The sequence below is a fragment of the Pteropus alecto genome, unplaced genomic scaffold (genome assembly GCF_000325575.1).
Source record: "Pteropus alecto unplaced genomic scaffold, ASM32557v1 scaffold86, whole genome shotgun sequence".
In the NCBI taxonomy this organism is placed as follows: Eukaryota; Metazoa; Chordata; class Mammalia; order Chiroptera; family Pteropodidae; genus Pteropus; species Pteropus alecto.
In genome coordinates this window covers 25,962,260-25,982,845 of record NW_006442109.1, presented here as the reverse complement: position 1 = coordinate 25,982,845, position 20,586 = coordinate 25,962,260, and the positions used below count along the sequence as shown (strand labels likewise).

Genomic DNA, 20,586 nt, shown 5'->3' with positions numbered 1-20,586 from the left:
TCCACTCACTGTGTAGTCAGGACCCAAGGAAGTCCTGGACCTGTAGGCTCCCAAAGACAGACTTGAGGGTGCAGACTTTCCCTTATTTGTACTCAACAGGCCCACAGGAAGTGTTCAAGTGGGCGGGTAGGGAAGGGCCTCTCTCGCTTCTTGCACCACTGACCCCTGCAGGCAAGAAGAGTACCTGCACCACACCCACCACTGCCTATGTGACCTGGGCCACAGCCCGTCATTTCTCCGTGTTTCAGACTCCCCGTTGTAAAATTAGTATTGATAACATTATCTGCCTCTTACGTTGTGCTTAGTAGGTACCCAGTACGTGCTAGTGCTTATGTCGTTGTTAATATTATTATGGCTGCTACTAATTATCTCAGTTTGTTGAACTGAATTCAAAGTCCAAAAGAAATAAACACTAACGTTCTCCTATTTTTCCTGATGTTGACAGAATTAAATGTTAGCTAGGAAGTGAATGTGTGGGAAGTTGGGATTGAAAGGGAGAAGTCACTCACTCATTGTTAGGGGACTATGGAAAAGGGGGATTTGGGTGATATACTTGGGAACTGGGGTGAAAGTAAAGTGGGCATAAAGGGAAGGAGGCGGGGCTGTAACAGAGATCTGTGGGGGTCACTCCCGTGGCTCTGCCCAGAGCAAAGGGAAGAGAAGGTCCTCCCATGAGCTGGGTGGTGCTGGCCAGGTTACCTGGGTGGCACTGTCTGCACCATCCAGATACCTCCAAGTGAAGGCAGCTGTTGGAGTTAGAGGGGAACAGCTTCTGACCAGAACGGCTGATTTGGAACAGGGAACGAACTGGGAACAAGCCCCAATTAGATGCACCATCATTCCAATAAGTAATACTAGCATCTTGAGGCATCCTAATCCAGTCTCTTGAAGCTGCTCCCAGTTGCAGATGAAGGCTGTTGCAAGGCCCCAGCACCTGGATATCCACAGGGACTGAGGGCAGCTGGAATGTTTGCCGCTTGTGTCTGGCACGTGAGGAGCGGGATTTGGCACTACAGTGAGAAACCTCACATCTGTACCAGCACGAAAACACAAACAGGCAGGCATGCTGACACCTTCTCTGGAACTTGCCCAGTTTCTTCTATCTAACATGTCATTCTCATTGTGAGTCTGCCCTTGGGATTTGTGTGTGAAAGAACAAGTTATGTGACAAAAAGAGAAGGAAACGAGGACGAGAAGTGACACGGATGATAGTAACCCGTTCCCTTCCCATCCTGATGAAATCAGTACCCACAGGACCGAGCCATTGATGGACCTAGGAGGTGGAATAAAAACTCAGGTCTTGACAGCTGCAGGCGGATATCACCAGCTCCACTCTACATCAGCTACCAGTCAAAAGAGTTGTTCGGTTTTACAGTTTGAAGTAAAAAGTTTGTTTTCAATTTTTCATCCTTGTAGAAAGAGCTTCTGTCTTGGTTTAGGTCCCCAGCTCTGTTCTTTATTTGCTCTGTGACTTACTTAACTTCTCTGTACCTCCATTTCCTCATTTGTAAAATAAAGACGATGAGACAGACTTCAAAAATTCTACTTCTATCTGATGGCCTAAATAACTTGCTGCCAGGACATGGCCAATGGTGTTTTTCTTGGAGAGGGGACAGATTTGCACCGAGTCATTCCTGTGGAACCCACCATCGAACTTGACCGGCATCAATTCAGTATCATCAAAGGTTCACCCTAAGATGATCACTCTGCCCAGAAAAGGATTTTTGGAAATCACAGCACTGACTTGGTTCTTGGAAGTAGGGATACCTTTGCCCAGTCCCCACAGATTCCGCCTCCAGATACAATGAAGTGGGCTTCTGTCTTCTGCCGCCCCGCAGGACATCCTAGGTATGACAGTAAAGACCACAGCATTCTTGGTTGTTACACCTCTCAGAGTCATTCAGTCCTCTCTCTAGAGCATGACAAACTAATTCAGTCTGCCCAGTGTCCTTGCCTGGGTTGATGAAGCCTTATTATTCCTAAAACCATAGGGAAGAAGATTCTGCATGCTCTTCCAGGCACTTATGCCCATTCCTGAAAGAGCTCGTAGCTGGGAACTTTTACATTAAGTCAGTCATGAAAATCGCCCAGTTTCAATATACTTAAACATGGCCACGAGAAACTAGGGTGGAAATGAGGAGGAGGCAGCACCCAGTAAGAGGCTTGGCGTCACACCCTGACAGCTCAGAAATGGAAATCTTGGCAGAAACTCGCCACCTCGGTGGCTTTACTCAACTTCTTCATTTCAGCAGTGAACCTGATGCTCTCCCCACAGTGCAGCCAAGAGGGGCCCACCTGAGGATGAGGGCGAATCATCACTGATCCTTCTTCTGTTTCTCTGAGGTCAGGGGAGGGTGGTTTATATAGAGAGGAGACTAGGTGGCTAGATCATTATGACAGTAATGATCCTATTTTAAGGGCAGAGGAATGATACTGAAATCAGTTTTCTCCTGGTCAGTATAGAACAGACATAAAGTCACTTGGTGAACTTACATTAAATTTTCATATGATGATTTCAGTAGTCTCGTTAAGTCTTTGTCCTCCATTCGAACTGGCAGTAAGTCCTGCTTTGTTCCTAAATAAATTCCATTTCTCCAGAAGGAAGAAGACTATGAATGATGAATGAAAGAGCACAACATTGAGACTCAGACAACTCTGGATTCAAGTCCCAGTACTGTCTGTACCAGTGACTCTGGACTTGTCAGTTAGTCCCTCAGAGGCTCGGTGTTCTTATCTTTAAAAGAGGCCAAGAATATCTTCTTGGCAGTGTTGTCGAAAAGATGAAATGAGATAGTTAATGCATGTGACTGGCACGTGTAGGTTCTCAGTAAATGGCACCTTTATGACTCATAACAAAGCTGGCTGTCTGTGACGGGTCCGACCACTCCACAAACCTCAACAAGGTAGGAGGCCACAGTCTGGGCCTGCAGGAGACCCAGGGAAAATAACCAGTCCCTCCCGGGGCACCCTAGAAGGAACAGGATGGTGGCTCCTGAGGCTAGAGAGGTGTCAGGGCTGGGGAACAGGTACAACGCTGGGTTGCCAGTGGTTTGCTCCACTATCTTCATCCAGCAGCTGTAGGCTTGGTCTGCTGGGGCTCTTGCCAGGAGTTGGGGGCCAAGGAGAGAAGCAGAGAGCTCAGGACAGCTTGTGCAAGTTCAGAGTTTGGGTAGTATTGTAAGCCAGCTAGCTATTGGAGCCCTCAGCCTGTCCCACCCAGAGTTGGTAGGTCCCAGGGCCAGGCAAGGACACTGGGCAGAAAGAAACCATCAGCGTGGACAGAAAGAACGGCAGCTTCTTAATCAGTCCAGGAGAACAGAGCCCGGCCAAAGCGTTGTTCTGCTCTCATTTAATTATCAAAACGATTCCTCTTCTTCTGTCGTCCCTAGGGCTGCCTGCCCTAGATTCCCTGGGCCCAGTAATTGCCTCTCTGTTAATAGAAATCATCAGTATTTATTACACCGAGTGCTCCAGCTTATTTCAGCTCTCCTTGTAGCGACATTAGGGCAAGTGCTTGGTAGCGTATCACTAAAGTGACTCTACTTAAAGACAAGAGTAAAGGCTCCCAAACTGTTCTTGCTCAGGAAGGCTGAAGAAATCTTGAGCCAGAGCCCAATGAGATGAGCTGAAGGGCTGTGTGCGGGGCCCGCAGAAGTATAGGGCCCAGGAACAAGGGGCTGGAAGCCCAGTACTATGACCTCCTCCCATCCTCCCTAGAGGAAGTCCCCTGAGGGCTTCTGTTCCTTATAAATATACAGTGGGAGGCAACGTCAGTTCAAATTCTTGCTCTACCACTCAGGGCCTTGTAAACTGTGGCTTCCTGGAACTTTCATCTTCTTATCTATAAACCAGGAAGAAGAATATCCACCTCCCAGCGCTGGCATGAGGATTAAATGAGAAAATAATGCAAAAGGATTGCAGTGGGCTTGCCATGGAAGGCCTGCCACAAATGCCTCTTCCCCTCTTTCTTCAGCCTCTGTGTCCAATGACAGACATACTCATCAAAGACAGGGCTGAGCCAGGAGCCCCACAGTTGCAGGGTGAATGTAGATTTGGGCTGGATACCAGGCTGGCTGCCACTGTAGCTCCCAGGTGACCCCATCCACCTCCACTTAGCTGCCCACCCACCACGTGCTGTCAGTGACAGCCCTGCTCTATGACCCATCTCTGAAGAGGCGGGCACACTGTGTGGCCTCAAGAAGACCGGCTAGGTTTGGAGTCAGAAGCAGAGGTGCCCGGCACCTTCTGATGACCATATCTTTAGGCAGCTCTATCCTTTAAGGTCCTGAAGTGACTCAGCAGTTCAGGGAGCATAGTTGTTGAGTTCCTACTGTGTGATTTCACACAGATGAGGATGGTGAGGCTCCGAGAAGCCTCCACAGGCCCCAGTAAGTACGAGGCCAGTACTGGAGCTGAGGCCCGCTGACTCCAAAGCTCTCTTCAGTCCTATGCAGGCCTTCTGCTGACAGTATCTGAGCAATTTATGAAGGGTAAACTACATCAGTTATGCAGAGGGCATTATTTAGGAAGCTTTGCTAATTAATTTGTAAATATTTGTATGCTGATTTTTTGGTTAAAAACTGGTGTGAATGTGTTTTCTGACAGTGCCAGCCCCCTCAAAAAAAAAAAAACAAAAAACAACAACCCCACAAGGGTTATCTGGCAGTAGTCTGCGCTGGTAGATAGGGAATTGTGGGGGTGGGGAAGGTGATCAGCATTTCTGAGTGCCAGCGTGTCCTTAGAGTTCACATTTGAAGTTTCAGACCCAAATCCTATGCAAGAACAATTCACCATCACCTCACCAAGAAGCCAAGAGAAACAACTCCACCCCACATCACTGGGTTCCTTGGTTTCTAATTTATACTTTAAATTTTTGTTGGAAACTTACAGCATACCCTCACCTATCAGGAAGAAAAGGTCAACGTCCTCCTGCTGCCCTTGGATACCGTCTCCCTCAGATCAGTTTGAGAATCAGTTTTACTGGCAGTACCGGGATCTCTCCAGTAGTAGAGAGAAAAACTGAGGCAGAGACTAGGTGCATCAAAGCAACCGAGATACGGAGATGAAATCAAGGGATTCGGCCACAGAGAGACGGGAAAAGGCCACGGGTCTCACTGCTCTCTGCAGTGATTGTGGCTGCTTGAGCTCATCTCCAAAATGCCAGACACATGTGAGTAATTACAGAGGGTTTTTTTCTGGGCAGAGCCTCCCTGGCTGGTTCCCGTCTCACTCTCACAGGCACATAATGGAATTAAATGTGACTCCACTGCAGTTCCGCGCAGTGACTTACGCTGCTGTAGTCAATAAAACCCATTCTTGGAGAGAAACTAGATTACGGGTCAGGGAAGAGTGGGCAGTCGCGAGCCGCCTCTGATCATTCCCTGTGGGAGGCCCTCCACATTCCTCCTGTCTTCACTTCCACCAAATTACCCATGGCTGCCAAAGTGGGGCCCCAGTTTCAGATTTGTTATTTAGATTGACTTTGCCTCAGACCCTCCGACATTGATGTGGCAGCACAAAACTATGCAGTGTGGAATCCAGAGTTTTCAAAATGAGACACTTTCTCTGGCATCTGTCACTAATCATCCAGCTATTGGAGGGGCAAAGGGCGCAGGCCCGTGGTCCCTCCTTGCCTGCTGTCCTCTAAGAAGGCTAGGTCAGCGTAGCCTCCCGTCGTGTGGGCCTTACCTTACACGGATGGGGGTCCACTCCATATGTCTCCAATGTCTGTGCTTTTCTTAAAAAATTCAGCTCTGATGTTGCTGGTGTTTGACCACTGGAATAAAGAAAACGAAATGGTTTCAGGGTTTCCTATTCCCAAAGCTTCCCTTGCGGTAAATTATGAAGTGCTCGGGGTGAGACTCACACTCCAATTTTTCCATAGAGTGTGCTCCCTGCTCTGTTTTAGGACCAACTTGAGATTCCTGTCTGGGGTCAAAAACTCAGATGTCTTCAGGGTGGGGCAGGCTACATAATGAATGACATGGGCCAAGTGTAATAGTAGGAGTGGTGGGGACTATGGCAATTTGAGAAGCGCTACCCCATTGAATGAGGGCAGTTGCTCCCCAGCTCCAATATTGTACCCATGTGGGAATGTAGGGCCCAGCATTGCTAGATGAGATTTTTAAAGAGAAGTCAGAGATACTTATTTTTATGTGGTATTTTATGATTTTAAATACTATGGGGGCAAACGAAACACATCTGTAGGCTGGCTACAGGCCATGGGTTTCTCATATGTGATCTGATCTAGACGAAATACAAAGAGGAGGCTCGTATATCTTGCTGGTGCTGCCTAACTCTCTTCCTTTACAAAGAGGGAACATGGGAATGGAGAGTGATGAGACACAGCAGGAGACAGTGCTGAGCTCCCCGGACTCCACTATAGCTTTGTGTGTCCACAGGGTGATGACTATGAAAAAGGAAGAAGCAGCAAAAGGAAGAAACCAGTCCTGGTGCCAATCCATCTGAAGGGGCCTTTAGCATTATTCCCCTCCTGGCTGCCTCTTTAGCAGGTGCGTTGATGAGCTCAACATAGACCAGGGCCAATATTGCCGTAGGGTTTTCTCAGGGCCCAGGGGCTTGGTGAAACAGACATACTTCTGCAGAAGTGGGGTTGGTTTCAGAGTGAGGAGGGTTGGGCAGTTTATGAAGTCAACAACTCTGATGGCTGGTGGGCAGGACCGAAAGCTGCTCACTTCTCGTTCATCCTTTGCCTCAAGGAATCGAGCAGGACAGGAAGATAAGCCACCCAAGTTGAGGAGCAGGCTGGATCCCCTCTAATGTCCCTCTGGAGAGGCACCAATCAATCAACATCTTACGTGCCAGCCTCTGTGCTGCCTGCTATAAAGTATACAAAGAAATTTAGTGCACGGTCTGGGCCCTCAAGGAACTCATATTAGAGTTGGAGAAAGGAAATACAGACACGTTTTTACATTACGAAGATGAGGCTGAACCTGTGTAAGTAGGCATTACTTTGACTACAGACTTCTACATCTACCATTGTGCTGAGACACAGAGAAGGTGTTTGGAAAGTGCTTGTGCAGGAGGCCAAGGGCAGGGCACCAGAGGCAGCTAAGCTACCTCTTCTGGGAGCTTCCTCATTCCCTGTCTGGAGGCTGGAAGGCCCAATGGGCTCCATTCACCCCTGGAGTCGGCCCAAACCTCCGAGGCTCTCAAAGCAGGCATCATTTCCTTGGGGATCCCTGCCTTCTGGAGGTTTCTGGAGGATGGTCCCTTCAGCGGCTGCTCTGACATCTAAAACCCTCCTGGCCTCGGCCAGGGGCAGTCTCAGCACATCCCTGCTCTCTCCTGTGAATGAACCATGAGCCCTCACACAGGTCCGTGGTATTCTAACTTCTACCACTAGGGGCCGCTATTTCCCTAACAGAGTGATGGGAGGAGCCGTTGCCGCCCAGAAAGGCCGCGCGTGCACAGTGAGATGGATGGAAAGCAGCTAAGATTGCACCTCTGATGGGCGTCTCCACTCCTCTGTGAGGGTTGGGAACCAGTCCTGCCCCAGAGTGGACAGGAGGTCTGTTTACAAAGGCTAAGAAGCTTTGGGGACATATTTGTTGGTAAAATCTTTGCGTGAAGGTGAAGATTTGTGTGTATGTGTTTTCGGGGGGTGGATCTGGGGTCAGGGTAGGAACTGGTTTAGGCTGAATATTATCATTAGAAATATTTTTTATCAACCTTGGGCATTTTTCTTCTCCAGAAAGGTAGTTACACAAACATTTTAGAAGATTAAAAATAAACCGTATTGGTATGATGGCATGTTTTATTTTACAACACTGCATTTCATATCTATTTTTCTTCACGGTTTATCAGTTTGGGGAATCTGTGCTCTAGTGTGCTACACAAAGTGGAGCCCCCACACTCTATTGTGTTTCTTATTATTTTTATTTTATTTTATTTTATTTATTTTTAATGTGAGGCAACCCTTGGTTGACCTCACAGATTGCAAGGACCTTGTCAGTTTACAATCCCCCCCTTTTTTTTTTTTTACACCTACAGTACCTGGTCTTCCTAGGTGGTCTCCCATCCAAGTACTAACCAGGCCCAACCCTGCTTAGCTTCCAAGATCAGACAAGATCAGGCTTGTTCAGGGTAGCATGGCCTTAGACCCTTGTTTCTTTTTTAAATCAATCTTTGTAGAAAATTCTATTTCATATGGGTGAAAGGATGAATTAATGCTTTCCGATGTAATTAACTATATTTTGGGTGAACTAAGAGAATCTGAGGACAAGCCTCTTGCTTCTCCCCTCCTTCCCTCAGTGCAAGGATGTGGGGTTGAGTGAGTCAGTGCTGAAGACAGCCCCTGAACCAAGTACCCTCAGGGCACCCACAGCATTTATGAATCAGGCCAGCCCTGTGCAGCCCCATCCACTGACCCAGAAGCCACCTGTCATACTGCCATAGACTGAGGGCAGAGGCTTGCTCATTCACATCCCCATTCAATCTTTCCTCTCTTTTTTTCTTTGCTGTTTCTTTTATTTCTTTTCCTTTTCTCCCATTCATGCCTTTCCCTTGTCTCTTTGTCTATCTTGGTGATGCAAATACCTATGAGGCCAGTCCCTCTCTGTTTTCTTTACTATATGTCTCTCTTGCCTCTAAGCCTCAGCCTACACCAATTTTCTTGGCGAGTGAGCCCACAGGGCTTGGTGCTGTGCTGTCGGTGAATCACTGAAAACGGTACATCAAGGGTCAGGAAGGCTGGGTCTGCAGGGGCAGAGGACACAGCGCAGAGCTTGTGTGCTCAGACTGTGGGGAAGACAGCATCCTGGGCCTGAACTGAGTGTCACTCACCTGAGTTCTGTCTTGTGAATCTCAGCAATTTTCCTTTCTAGCTTCTCTGAATGTTTAGGGAAAAACTGGAACTTGGAGCTGTAGCCTTCAGGGTGTTTCCCTGGGTCGTAATCTCCAATCTCCGCTTGCAAAAGGAAAGTAGAAGAAAATGGTTGTGGAGATTAGCAAAGCAACAGAGATTAACATACAGAGCAAAAGTCAAAGCACACATCGGATTAACAAAGAACAGCGGCTCTCGAGCATGGCCGTGGGTTGGGCAGAGGGCATTCCCCTCAGGAGTATGCCCACCTTTGTTTTCCCAGGTGTGCACACTGGGTTGATGTCAAATCTAAGCAGAGAGACAGTAGAACTGGCCCTGTGTTCTCAGGGCACCACAAGCAAACTTGCAATAAATAAAAGAGGACCTATACCGTGGCCCTCATCTATTCAGCCATGAGAAGAGGGCCTGGGGACAATGCTATTTGTGGCAACACAGGACACTGTGAGCCTGATCAAGAAGACAGAACCTCTTGGGTCAGAGTCAGATCAGAAATCTCACTTTGAGGATTTTAGCAAGGACACAGCAAACTGATGAATGAACCAAGACCTAAACTCCGAACTTCACTCTTAGTCAAACCAAATCAAATCGAGTGAATACATTTGAATAAATATTCATTGAGGGCTGACTCTTGGAGAGGACTGCAGACAGGGAAGACTGGCTGTAACCAGAAAGTGACACTGAGGTCAGCAAAACCAAGCCTGATGGCTGACTTCTCAGCTCCCTGCAGGGACTGGGGCTTTCTCCGGCAATTCACAGAGAGAGTCCATCTCTCAAGCTGCTAAGATCTCAGATCAGTGGACTTTGGGCCCATGGTGCTCTCCGTGATGTGTTCCTAGGTGAGAACCCGTTTTCTCTGCTCTGTAGGGAACAGCATTGGTAGGTGAAGAGGAAGTATGTTAAGAAGTTCTAGCTGCTTTGTGGTCACCCCTTCTCCTTCGCTAGTGAGAACCATGACCAGTGCAGAGAGGAGTCTGGAGGGAGGAATAAATATTAAGGGGGAAACGTGCCCCCCTCTCACAGCTGAAAATTGTGCTTCCAAAATACTTGGGAAATTTCATTGTTTAGCAAGACTAAAGGCCAAAAGTCTGGAGTGTCCTTGAGCCATGGAGTCATTTATTATAATTTTATTCAGAAAGCTCCAATTGAAAATCATCAATGTCGGACATCAGTTACTTCCTTAAAGAAAAAAAAAATGAAAAATTCAACATGGTTGTCAGGGTAAACTGAAGGAAAGACTAGAGTTTAAAATCACATTTAGATCCAACCAGGTTTTCATTTAAAAACAAAAGAGGCATCTTTGGGTACCTTAGAGTCGGCGAGCACCTTCTTGTTTAGGTGATATTTTTTGTTAAACAGGAGTCTGAGACGTCAGAGTTGTAATGGACTGACTTTCACATTCTTAATGCAGCTGTGATGTTTTTCTTGCCAGAGAACTTTAGTTTCTTATTGGCAAGGATTTTCCAGGTTCTCTTTTACAAAATAGTTTCCCAGAATTCACAGACTGCCAATTAGGAGTTCAGATTCTTTGATGGAAACTTCTTGATTTTCTTGCTATGGTCCAAAAAAATCCAGTGACAGTTTCAAGCCTAAGAACTAAAAGAAGTCTAAGAAATGGCACTCAGGAGTCCCTTGCATTTCATGAAAGGAGAAGGGATTATATATGAAGCGTGAATACCTTTTGCACTGATTTTGGAAGGAAAAAAAAAAAGCAAGCCAGCCTGGGCACCAGCTGCGTACAGACTCAACTCTACCTTATTAGCATGTTAGGATAATGTTTGTTACTTGGAAACACATTTTCAACTTTGAGCACTCTGAACAGAAAGGGCTCTGAAATAGATACTAGAATTCTAAGATGCTTCGCATCTTTGAGATTTGCAAGAAAATATAGGCAAAAATGGATTCAGATTACTCTCCAGAATTTCAGTACCTTTGTCAACCAAGGGTGCAGGGAAACCCCCAAAACACAGTCAGAATGACTTGAAAGGGCTGGCAGAAAGGGCTCAGGTACAGTGTAGGGCTGAGTGGTCAGAGCTTCGGAGTCTGGGTAATCTAGGTAGAGTCCTCTCATTTGGACTCTGCTTCAAGGTAGATATATCTGTGTATATCCAAGAAGCAGTCATCTGTGATAACTGAAATAATGTAATCAGTACTTAGCATGAAAAGCAAATTTATCCTGTCAAAAGTCATTACCTTGAAGGATATAAGCTGCTAACAAGGCAGCATCTGATGTTTTGCAGAGGAGGCGGCCATGGTAGAGATCCCTTTTGATCTGTAGGAAGACTAAATACCTGGAGAGAAAACAAAGAGGAATTATAAAGGATTTCTCTGATTGCTTTAAAGACAAAAATCTCTGTCAGGACAATTTCACTACATTAAAAAACTTCTCAAAACATACCACAGAACAAATACATTTTCCATTTCCCTGAAGACTCTTTCAAGTACTTTGCCCCAAACTGATTTGAGGTTCAATTCAAAACAACCTGCCAGTCTCTTTCTGTAGCTCAAAACAGAAATAGTACGTACTGGTAAAAACATTGTTTCTCCAGTGTTGGGCTTTGGAAGGGCCAGTCTGGGTCAACTCAGTGTCAAAAAAGAAAACCATGTTGGAAGAGAGGGGCCAACTGGGCCTCTCTCCGTCTTGAGCTCTGGGTGACGTTCCTTCTTAAGAAGAGGAGCGGTGGGTGATAGCCCTAGGAAGAGCTCTGCCTTGGCTTGTCAAGAGAATCTGTCCATCTATGGTACAGCCTTCGATTATTGGCAGAGGTCAACCAGACCACTCAGAATTTGAATAAGGTGTGAGAAGAGGTACTGGTGAAGGAAGCACAGAAACTTGTGGCTGGCATTTCTTCACATATAGAAAGTTTCACCTCAGCTGGAAGGTGGGTCTCAAGAACAACAGCTAATGGTAGCTGACATGTATTGGATGTTTACTATCTGCCAGTTCAGAGGCTATGCACTTACATGCAATAGCTCATCTAATTCTCACATTACACTTTGAGATAAGTACTATTATTATCCCCTTCCCCCTTTTTAAGATAAACTGAGGCTCAAGTGAAAATCACATGGGCACACAACTGGTAAGTGGCAGAGCCAGAATTCAAATTCAGAACTTTCTGACTCCTGAGGTTGGCCCTTCATCACTGTGTTATACTTCCCTCCTTGCAAGAAAACTGCTTCATAGTTTATAAGTACTTGGGTGGACCCTGTCACAGTGGAATGGAGTTATTAACTTCTCATTTTGAAATATCTTTACAAGGAATGAGGTCTCTGATGTTCATAACCTCACAGGCACCCTAGGAAGGGCAAAAGCCAGGGCTATGAAACCCTTACGTGGGTCACCTAACGCAGTGGCTCCTTGGCCAGGGAGGCATCTATGGAGGTTTAAAAATGTCTACAAATTCTTTGATACTTCTCATTTCCAGAGGTAGAACTTAATTCCCTCCCTTTGAGTGTGGGTTGAACTCAGTGACTTGCTTCTAACAAACAGAATAAAACAGAAGTGATAGTGTCTGACTTCTGAGACTAGGTCATAAAGTCATCGCATCTTCCTCCTTGTTCTTTCTCTTGGATCACGCATTCTGTTTGAGGATGCTCAAGCAACCCTGTAGAAAGGTCCACGTGGTGAGGAAGTGAGGCCTTTTGCCAACGGCTAGGAAGGAATTGACACTTTCTTCCAAGAGCCAGGTGAGTACACCATCTTGGAAGTGAATCCTCAAGTCAAGCCATCAGTTGACTGCAGGCCCAGCAAACCTCTTGACGGCAACCCTCTGTGAGACCTTGAGCCATGACCACCCAGCAAAGCCCCTCCTGAATTCCTGACCCACAGAAACAGAAAGATAAAAAATGCTTATTAGTTTAAGCTAAGTTTTGTGGCACCTTAAGACAGCTACAACTAACTACTGCATCCCTAGTAGAGTAATGGAGATGTAGTAAAATTCCCTTAAACTCCATCGGTCTGAATTTGGGCCCTCCCTAGACAATTAGAGGTTGCCATTGCTTCTGTTTTAAGCTTGAAGAATGAAACAGGATTCTAGGCTCACTTGAACATGTGAAAATGCTCAAAAGAAAGACTACCAATGACAGTACAACTTCTGGGATGGGGCAGGGTACCAGCAGGTGACTCTGAGAACCTCAGGCTTGGTGATTCACGTAGTTAACAAACATGAAGGAGCAAGAAAACTTCTTCTCTCCTAAGGCCTTGCTACTCACAGTGTGGCTCACACATCAGGTATCAGCATCATCAGGGAGCATATCAAGGAACTTGTTGGAAATGGAGACTATTAGGCCCACCCTAGACCTACCGATTCCTTTTAACAAGATCCCCATGTGATTTGTGTATAAAGTTCAAGCATCCTTCTAACTATGTCAGGATGGACAGCCCTCCTCAAACCAAAGGGAAGGTGAGTATTACAGTCTGGAAGTTAATGAGAACTCCCCTCCTCACCTCAACCACCATCACCAGCCCTACTCTGCCCCAGTGTTTGCCAAGAAAAACCGAAGGAAAAAGAAGCCATGCAGAGTGAATAATTAAGATGGATCTACCAAATCAAGCTTGTCTTCACTCTGCTTCCCACAGTGAAATGCCACTCAGTGTGTGGGAGAAGGAGATGGGTGGGGATAAGGGGAGAGGACTTCTGCCTTTTGCTGTTCCAGCTCTCACCACCTCCCACAGGCTTTGGCAGGATGTGGAGGCAAGCCTTTACCCCTTACTTGCCGATCGCTCCTCCATACCTCTGTGCTTATCTGTGTCCAAAATTCAGGGACAGCACATACTAGACTAAAGGAGATGTTTCAAAGAGACAATGAGGCTCTAGGCAGTGATTCTCAATGTGGTGAGAACATCCCCCAGGGGAACACATCAGAATCTGTGTATGTGTATAGATGCTCCTGGGTTGGAAAAAGCCCCTTAGAGTTTCTCATTTGCTCCTTCCCCACCTAAGAGTGACATGCTCCTACTCACACTGAGAACCACTGTTTTTATGAGGCATCTTTGTTGATGGGTGCATGACAGGTACCTCAGGTGAGCTGGAAAGGAAACAAGGCTGCATGGAGTTTCTTCAGAATTCTGTTGGTAGGACAGCTACAGGGAGGTCAAGGGTAAGGTCATGGGAACATTGTCAGGCAACAGTGCAGCAATTGGAATGGCAGGGAAAAGGAAAGGCACGTTAATAACTTAAAGAAACAAATCACAGTCTTTAGAGGACAAGAAGAGATGAGCTCATGAAAGAATCAACTGGCAGCTTCCAGGGAGAGAGTTGCACTAGGTGTCTCCTCTTTTCCTGCTTCAGTGACTTTCACAAGCTTTGCGTTTTGTTCATTTAAAGAGGTGACTAACCAATGATTTGGTGGTGTTAGTCATGAAAGTATATCCCATATGACTCATAGCATTCTCAGACCTAGTCCCAAGAAACCCTGGCATGTTCTCCCTTGCCACACCTGGGCCTAAGAAAGACTATCTTGTTACGTGAGGCACTGCCATCAGGGCCACTGTGTTGCCAGGCAGGGGATCAGCTTACTGGGGCCACCCAGGCCAGCTTGCTCCTGATGAACAGGCTGGTTGGGTTACCCAATCTCAGGAACTGAGAATAGGAATTACAGAGCCTAATTCTCTCATTTTGTAGCTAAGGAAGTAGAAGTCCAGAGATGTAGAGTGACTTGTCTGAGGTGACACAATGATCAGAATCAAGGAAGGCCTCCTGACTCAGCGCCTGATGCTTTTTCTATCTCTGTGATAATTCAGTTATCAGGCTGCAGGGACGGGGGTGGGGTGAGGGGGAAGTTCCTAAATGAAGTGAACAGAACTCCGTGTCATCAGAAAGAAATCCCCATTGGAGCCAAATGAGAAATCAGCTTTAGGCCAGATTTAAGACAATAAATTTGCTCCCTTAGGACACTTTTTTGAGGGGGGCAAACTTTGTCTATCTTCTTCTGTTCTCAAGAGGCTTTACTTCACCTCCACTATGTTTTAATGCCTGTGTTGTCCTAAGTTGATGGAGGTATGGAACAGGACTATCCAAAGGCAGAATGAGTGAGAGCCTAAAAGATGGCCAGGGAAAATCTGAGTTTTTCTGTTACATGTACATCGCTCCAAAGCACTGGCTTTTTTGATATCAGAGGGTGGGGATAAATCCACAGATATTTCCAGAATTAAAGGTTTTGAACCCTGGGAAGCACTGGCAGCTTCTGAAGCGTTTCCTCCAGAAGATCTTCTGGCCCCGCCTTCCTGTCACTAGATTCTTTGCCCCTGGCTTCCTCTATTTTCACCATCCTTTTTCCTACCTATAAACATGTTTAGTATGTCTTCCTCCCTCATACGAGACTGCAAGCTCAGAGTCTCAGAGGCTATACTTTATTTGCTTCTAATATTCTACCAGGGAGCCCAGACATCCTGTGCCTAGCTCACCTACTCACCCAGCCATCTAGTTCTGAGCACTGACACGTGCCAGGCATCGCCACAGATGCTAGGAGTAAAGCAGGGAACAAAACAGAGTGTCTACTCTTATGGAGCTTACATTCCAGTGGGAGAAACAGATGACAATAATAACAAAACAAAATAATAAGAATGATTTACTGAGTGCATGCTATGTGCTACACATTGTACTGTTTAACACAAGCGGTCTCATTTAATCCTCACAACAACTCTACAAGGTGACGACTGTTTTTTATCCCTGCCTCATTGATGAGGAAACTGAATGATTAGAGACACTGTCGATTGCCTTGTCACATAGCTAGTTAAAGAAAAACCCGGGATTTGAACCCAGGTCTTTTTGATTCCTTAGCCTACAAGGTCAGCAAACTACAGCTTGCCACCATAGTTTCCAGTGAAATAAAACTTTATTGGAACACAGCCATACTCATTCCTTTATATATTGTCTATAACTGTTTCTGCTCTACAATGGCATAAATGAGTAGTTGTGACAGAGGCCACAGGGCCCCCAAAGCCTAAAATACTTACTATCTGGCCTTTTACAGAAAAAATTTGCCAGCTCATCTTAGCCTAAGCTGAGCTCAAGTGATGTTCACCGAAGGTATAAATAACCTAAAAACTCCATTCATTTATGCATATATTTGTTCATTCTATTAACATTTTTTTGAGCACCTGCTCAAACATGTGTCAGGTGGTTTGCTTCCTGGGAAGGTGGGGCTCCATTTGTACTCGGTTTCCTTCCATTATTTGATCTTTCCAAAGAGTTCATACACCTGCAGTTCCTGTTAAAAGCTAAATCTGGTGCCTAATCCCCATTTTCTCTGCCTCGTCTCTAGCTCAGACAAGAAAATCTATTTATTACTTTAAACACTGACAAAAGAGATTAATCAGGATTTGGCAACTAAATTTATCATTTGGGGAGAGTCCAAGAGATAAATGGAAGCACCGTTCTTTACTCCTTACTTCACCCCCTCCTCTCAGCCTGGCTTTATGGGAATGGCTGAGATGGTGCTGAAATGTAGCACCAATATTGCTAGGAAGAAACCACACTGACAGTTAAATTAGTTTGGCAGGAAAGTGGTGCGGAGGGCTCTAAGCCAGGAATGAATTATGGGTACTGAGTGAGGCCAGGGCAACTGGCTCTCTTAAGATCAGCAGGGACATGTGAATGAGGAGAAAGATGCAGGTAATTCTAAGGCCTCTACAGAATGCCTCGGGGAGGGGGAGGCAGGAAGGCTCCACGTCAGGCCCAGGTACCCTACCTACCCTGTAGCTCATACTCCTGATAAGGCTGGGAAACTGCATTCTAGGGAAGGAAGGCTGGTGAGATGGAGAGCAGGGGCAAAGCAGTCGAGGATGGTTGGCACAAATGCATGCAGATCGGGGAGGAGCTCACACCCTTGTTCGTGGCCTTGAAATTTGCTGATTTGGTGAGAGACCTGGCTACGTTCCTCCTGCTGTGCTGACCAGGACTTGGGTGATTACCTGGGATGGCTTTCTCTCCCAGTCCTCAAGTATTAGCTGCGTAAGTGTTAGGACTCTTGCTGGAGGGGAAAGGGGACAGAGGAGGAGGACAAAGAAGAAAAGCCAGAGTTAACTGTGCCTCTGCAGAGCCCTTGGGGTCCATGGAGCACATAATTGATCTGGCAGTAAAGAGATATTGAGCCTTGGCTCAGTGCAAGGCTCACGGGGGGGTGTATTAAGAAGCACAAGACATTGTACTGTGGTTAATCCACTCAATAATTCTACGAGGTAGCTATTACTATCCTCGTTTTATAAATGAGGAATCTGAAGGCCAGAGAGGTTAAATATTTTACGTCCAAGGCCACAGAGTCAAGGAGTGACAAATAGGATCTGAGCTCCCAGGTCTATGCTGCTTCTCGGGAGGAGGGTCTGCACATTAATATTATGCAGTGACATTTGATTTAGAAAAGTATACTGTTAAGAGCTCCTCCTAAGGGCCAAGTAACCATATATTTTTGTCCTTTAATCAAATCGGAAAGCTTTTTGATTTGTGTCTGTGGTGCTCTCACTGGGTTGTATTAGACCAGTCCCCCTTATCCCACTTTTGGTCCAGTGAGGTGCAGACCATGCAATCCTGACGTGTGGTGTTAGGAAGCAAGGTCCTAGGCTCACAACAAAGATGTGTTAAATTTGCTTGGACATGTGGACAGTAGTACAGACTTCAGGTCTGCCCTGGCATCATCACCTCTTTCGACACAGTGAGAGAGAGATGTACACTCAGAGCTAAGGCAAACACTGCAGAGATCGTGAGTGAGGCAGGCTAGTGGTTTGCCAAAGCTCATCTCTGTTTACGTTGTTAACCAAAGTGGTTCTACCCTCACGGTCCTGCCCAAAGCTACAGGATTGCTCATTAATTTGGAAGAGCTTGGCTTCTAGAAGCAAAGAGGGAGCCACATCCACTTCCATGTGGATGAGCAGAGCCTGTAGTTTTCATGCCCAGTAAGGAGCATGAGGTTTGGTTCCAACTACATGCTTACTGTCCTCAGTGTTTCAGAGCAGGTGGGTGTACGCTGCTCCATGCACCTGGAGGAAACGACTTTCCTGATCCTTCTGACCTGATCGTAAGATTGCCGTTGCCTTCCACCAGGGCCCATGTGAAGAAGCCACTTTCCCTCCCTGCCCACACTTTGCCTCCTCTGTACTACTTGATCCTGTTTCTTGCCCTTTTCCCTCCCTATTTCCTCATTTTTCTTCTCAAGAGAAATTTTTGCTCTTTTTACCTGATGTAAAGGTATTGGCATACTCTTCAGAACAGGAAGTGAAAATAATTCTATGTCCATCCTTCCTTCCTTCCTTTCCTCCTTCTCTCTTCTTTTCTTCCTTCCTTCCTTCTTCCTTCCTTCTTTCCTTCCTTCCTTCTTCCCTCCTCTTTCCTTTCTTTGGGCTTTTCCCAAGCAGTTCAGGATCTAGAAGTAAATCTCAAAGCCTTATGGGACAATCTATATGACTGGTGATGGCCTCATCCCAGTCTGTGCTGTCTCCAAGATTTTAGGAGGTGGGTAGAGCTGGTACAGCTGTCTCTTCCTCAGCTCTAGGATTCCCTGGCATGACCTTCTCACCCACGACCCCACCCTCTACAAGGTAACATTAAGGTTTTGCTTATGTCAACATTAGATCTTTCTCATAAAAAAATTAAGGATGCCTTTTACGGAGAGTTCCTGAATCTCTGAGGCAATATTTTTAGAGTGAATTTGGCTCAGAGACACAAAACCCTGGGGAAGCTTTGAAGCTCCTATTCACTGACCCTCTTATAAGATGGTTGTGAGCACAGAGGTTCTTTTTCATCCTCAAGTGGTGCTGGATGAGATAGGATTCATTCCATGCGGCGGTGTGCTCTCCACAGAACATAATGCCCACAGTAACGAGTTTATCACGGACCTGATTCATCAGCACACCGACGTTTCCTGCTTGCATTTAAAATCCTCAGTATTTCCCAGCTCATCTTTCAGTGTCATGCTTTGGCATTTCCCAAGTACATTAGGCCACTGGAGTCTATTTCAATCCCCTTCTAAAAGCAGCAACACAGTCCTCTCCAAAAATGTTCACGGTGGCCACATCACAGGTAAAAGAAAAAAAAAAAATGCACTCGATTCATTATGTATTCCAGATCCCTTTGTGGATGACCAATTCAAGATGAAGTATTCACACTTCTTGGAGGAAAGAAGCGCACTCTTGCAATTCTACTGAGGGGGTGAGCAGAGAAAGCATATGGAAATACAGAGGTAAGGTTGTATTTAGGAAGAATTCCTTGCCTATAAGAGTTAAGAGCTTCCAAAATAGAGCATCTGAGAGACTACAGTCCCTCTCTCCTACCCTTTCCAATAGGCCTTAGTGGCTGAGGGAGGTGTGTTCAGCCTCACCTGGTTATTTCTTCTTTCAGAGCAGCAGGGTCTGCAGGGTAAAACTTCACACGGAAACACATGGTGAATGGAGGCTGGGCTGCAAAGAAAAAGAGGTGCCCATCAGAGAAGACCCTCTAGCTCAGAGATAACTGGGTTCCACTCCCCACCAGGACACATAGGCCTCTGAACCCTCAGAAGAAAATCCTCAGATGTTTAGGGCAACTTATACTCAGAACAGTGGAAAATCACCCAGAGTTACTACATGCAGGAGGCTTCATCCCACCCTCCCCGGGGTGGGGCTTGAATCTTTCCTTTGAGAAGACTTACATCTCAATTGCTTCACCACAGACTTTGTAAACTCCAACCAATGCTGAAACAGAGAACAAGAAAACCCTGATGAGAAGCAGTGTCAAATATAACTTGTTTTATATAGTTTAAAAAACCAGACAGATTGTAGCCCAGGGTGAAAGCAGCCTAAAAGCTTATGATATGTAGGCTGGGAGAGTAAAGAGTGATACTATTTTCTGAAATAAACTCCCCAGGGAACCAGCTGTGAAGGAGAGAAGAGTTCCAGCATCGGATGCCATTTCTGGGCCTCCCTGGCAAGGCCGCCTTCCAAAGTAGAGTGCCAGAGTTCTGAGCCATGTTTCTGGCATACCAGCGGGCACAAGCAAATGCACGTACGTGTGATGGGCACGAAGTCCCGTCTGGCTTGAGGAGGGAAATACTGACTTTAATGGGTTGTGTGTGTTTGTGCTATGTGCCAACTTTTTTTTTTTTTTCTTTTTGGCAGGGGTGTGGAGACAGAGGCTATTGGTAGCAGCTCTAAGAAGTACTGACAGGTAGAATTTCATAGATGGTGAGAAGGCAGGGATGGCTGGAATGTATTCCATCTCTGAGTAACATAGATTGCCAACCCCTGTGCTAGGGATACGAGCTCAGAATTGCTTGGCATCCAGGGATGTTTAAAGTCTGTCTCATAAGATAACTAACCACAACCGATGTGTAGGATAGTATTTTGTCACCCTTGGATTTTCATAGAGGTAGGACTTAGTAGCAATGCATTTTTCCAATGGGGGAAGGAAGCAAGGAGACCATTCTATATGTTTTCCAGTTCTACATGTTGCTTTATAAAATGCATTATTGACGTTTGCTACTTTTATGCTAATCAGGAACCGTGACAATTTGCAGAAAACTAGAACTACTGTTATTTGGGGTTTGGTCATCTGGGGTAGCTTAAAACCATTAGTCATAAGCTCTATGAGGGCAGAAAACTGTCGTGCTTACATCGCATCGCCCGTATCTAGCAGCGTTCAATGTGCAGCTATTGAAAGGACAAAGGAACTGGGTCTACACCTACCTCTTTTCCGGTTACTTCCATTTAGTGTAACATCTTGGCAGAGTCTTCCCTTTCTCAGGAAAGCAGCCAGGGCCACGCAGACAGCATC

At 46.0% G+C, this 20,586-nt stretch overlaps 2 protein-coding genes and 1 pseudogene across 8 annotated transcripts in view; 1 reads left to right on the top strand and 2 right to left on the bottom strand.

The window, feature by feature from the left end:
• Positions 1-20,586, top strand: part of WDR76 (WD repeat domain 76) — a 113,594-nt gene that overhangs the window by 70,331 nt on the left and 22,677 nt on the right. The window contains exons 14-16 of one of the 7 annotated variants that reach the window (XR_003042667.1): positions 18,904-18,987; positions 19,681-19,818; positions 19,932-19,980. The exons of 1 other annotated variant lie outside the window; for it this stretch is intronic. The gene's annotated coding sequence lies outside the window, so the exon portion shown is untranslated. Of the gene's footprint in view, positions 1-18,903; positions 19,024-19,680; positions 19,819-19,931; positions 19,998-20,586 lie in introns of all 7 variants that reach the window. 5 more of the 7 variants (XR_001517685.2, XR_003042666.1, XR_001517686.2 and 2 more) reach the window with 5 other exon arrangements.
• FRMD5 (FERM domain containing 5) overlaps positions 1-20,586 on the bottom strand; it is a 39,775-nt gene that overhangs the window by 15,451 nt on the left and 3,738 nt on the right. The window contains exons 2-6 of the mRNA XM_025038852.1: positions 19,466-19,508; positions 19,157-19,235; positions 11,036-11,133; positions 8,806-8,929; positions 5,689-5,776 (exon numbers count right to left, since the gene is read on the bottom strand). Of these exons, the coding sequence (XP_024894620.1) occupies positions 5,689-5,776; positions 8,806-8,929; positions 11,036-11,133; positions 19,157-19,218 (372 nt within the window). The 5' untranslated portion in view covers positions 19,219-19,235; positions 19,466-19,508. The remainder of the gene's footprint in view (positions 1-5,688; positions 5,777-8,805; positions 8,930-11,035; positions 11,134-19,156; positions 19,236-19,465; positions 19,509-20,586) is intronic.
• On the bottom strand, positions 8,005-8,123 carry LOC112469752 (annotated as a pseudogene).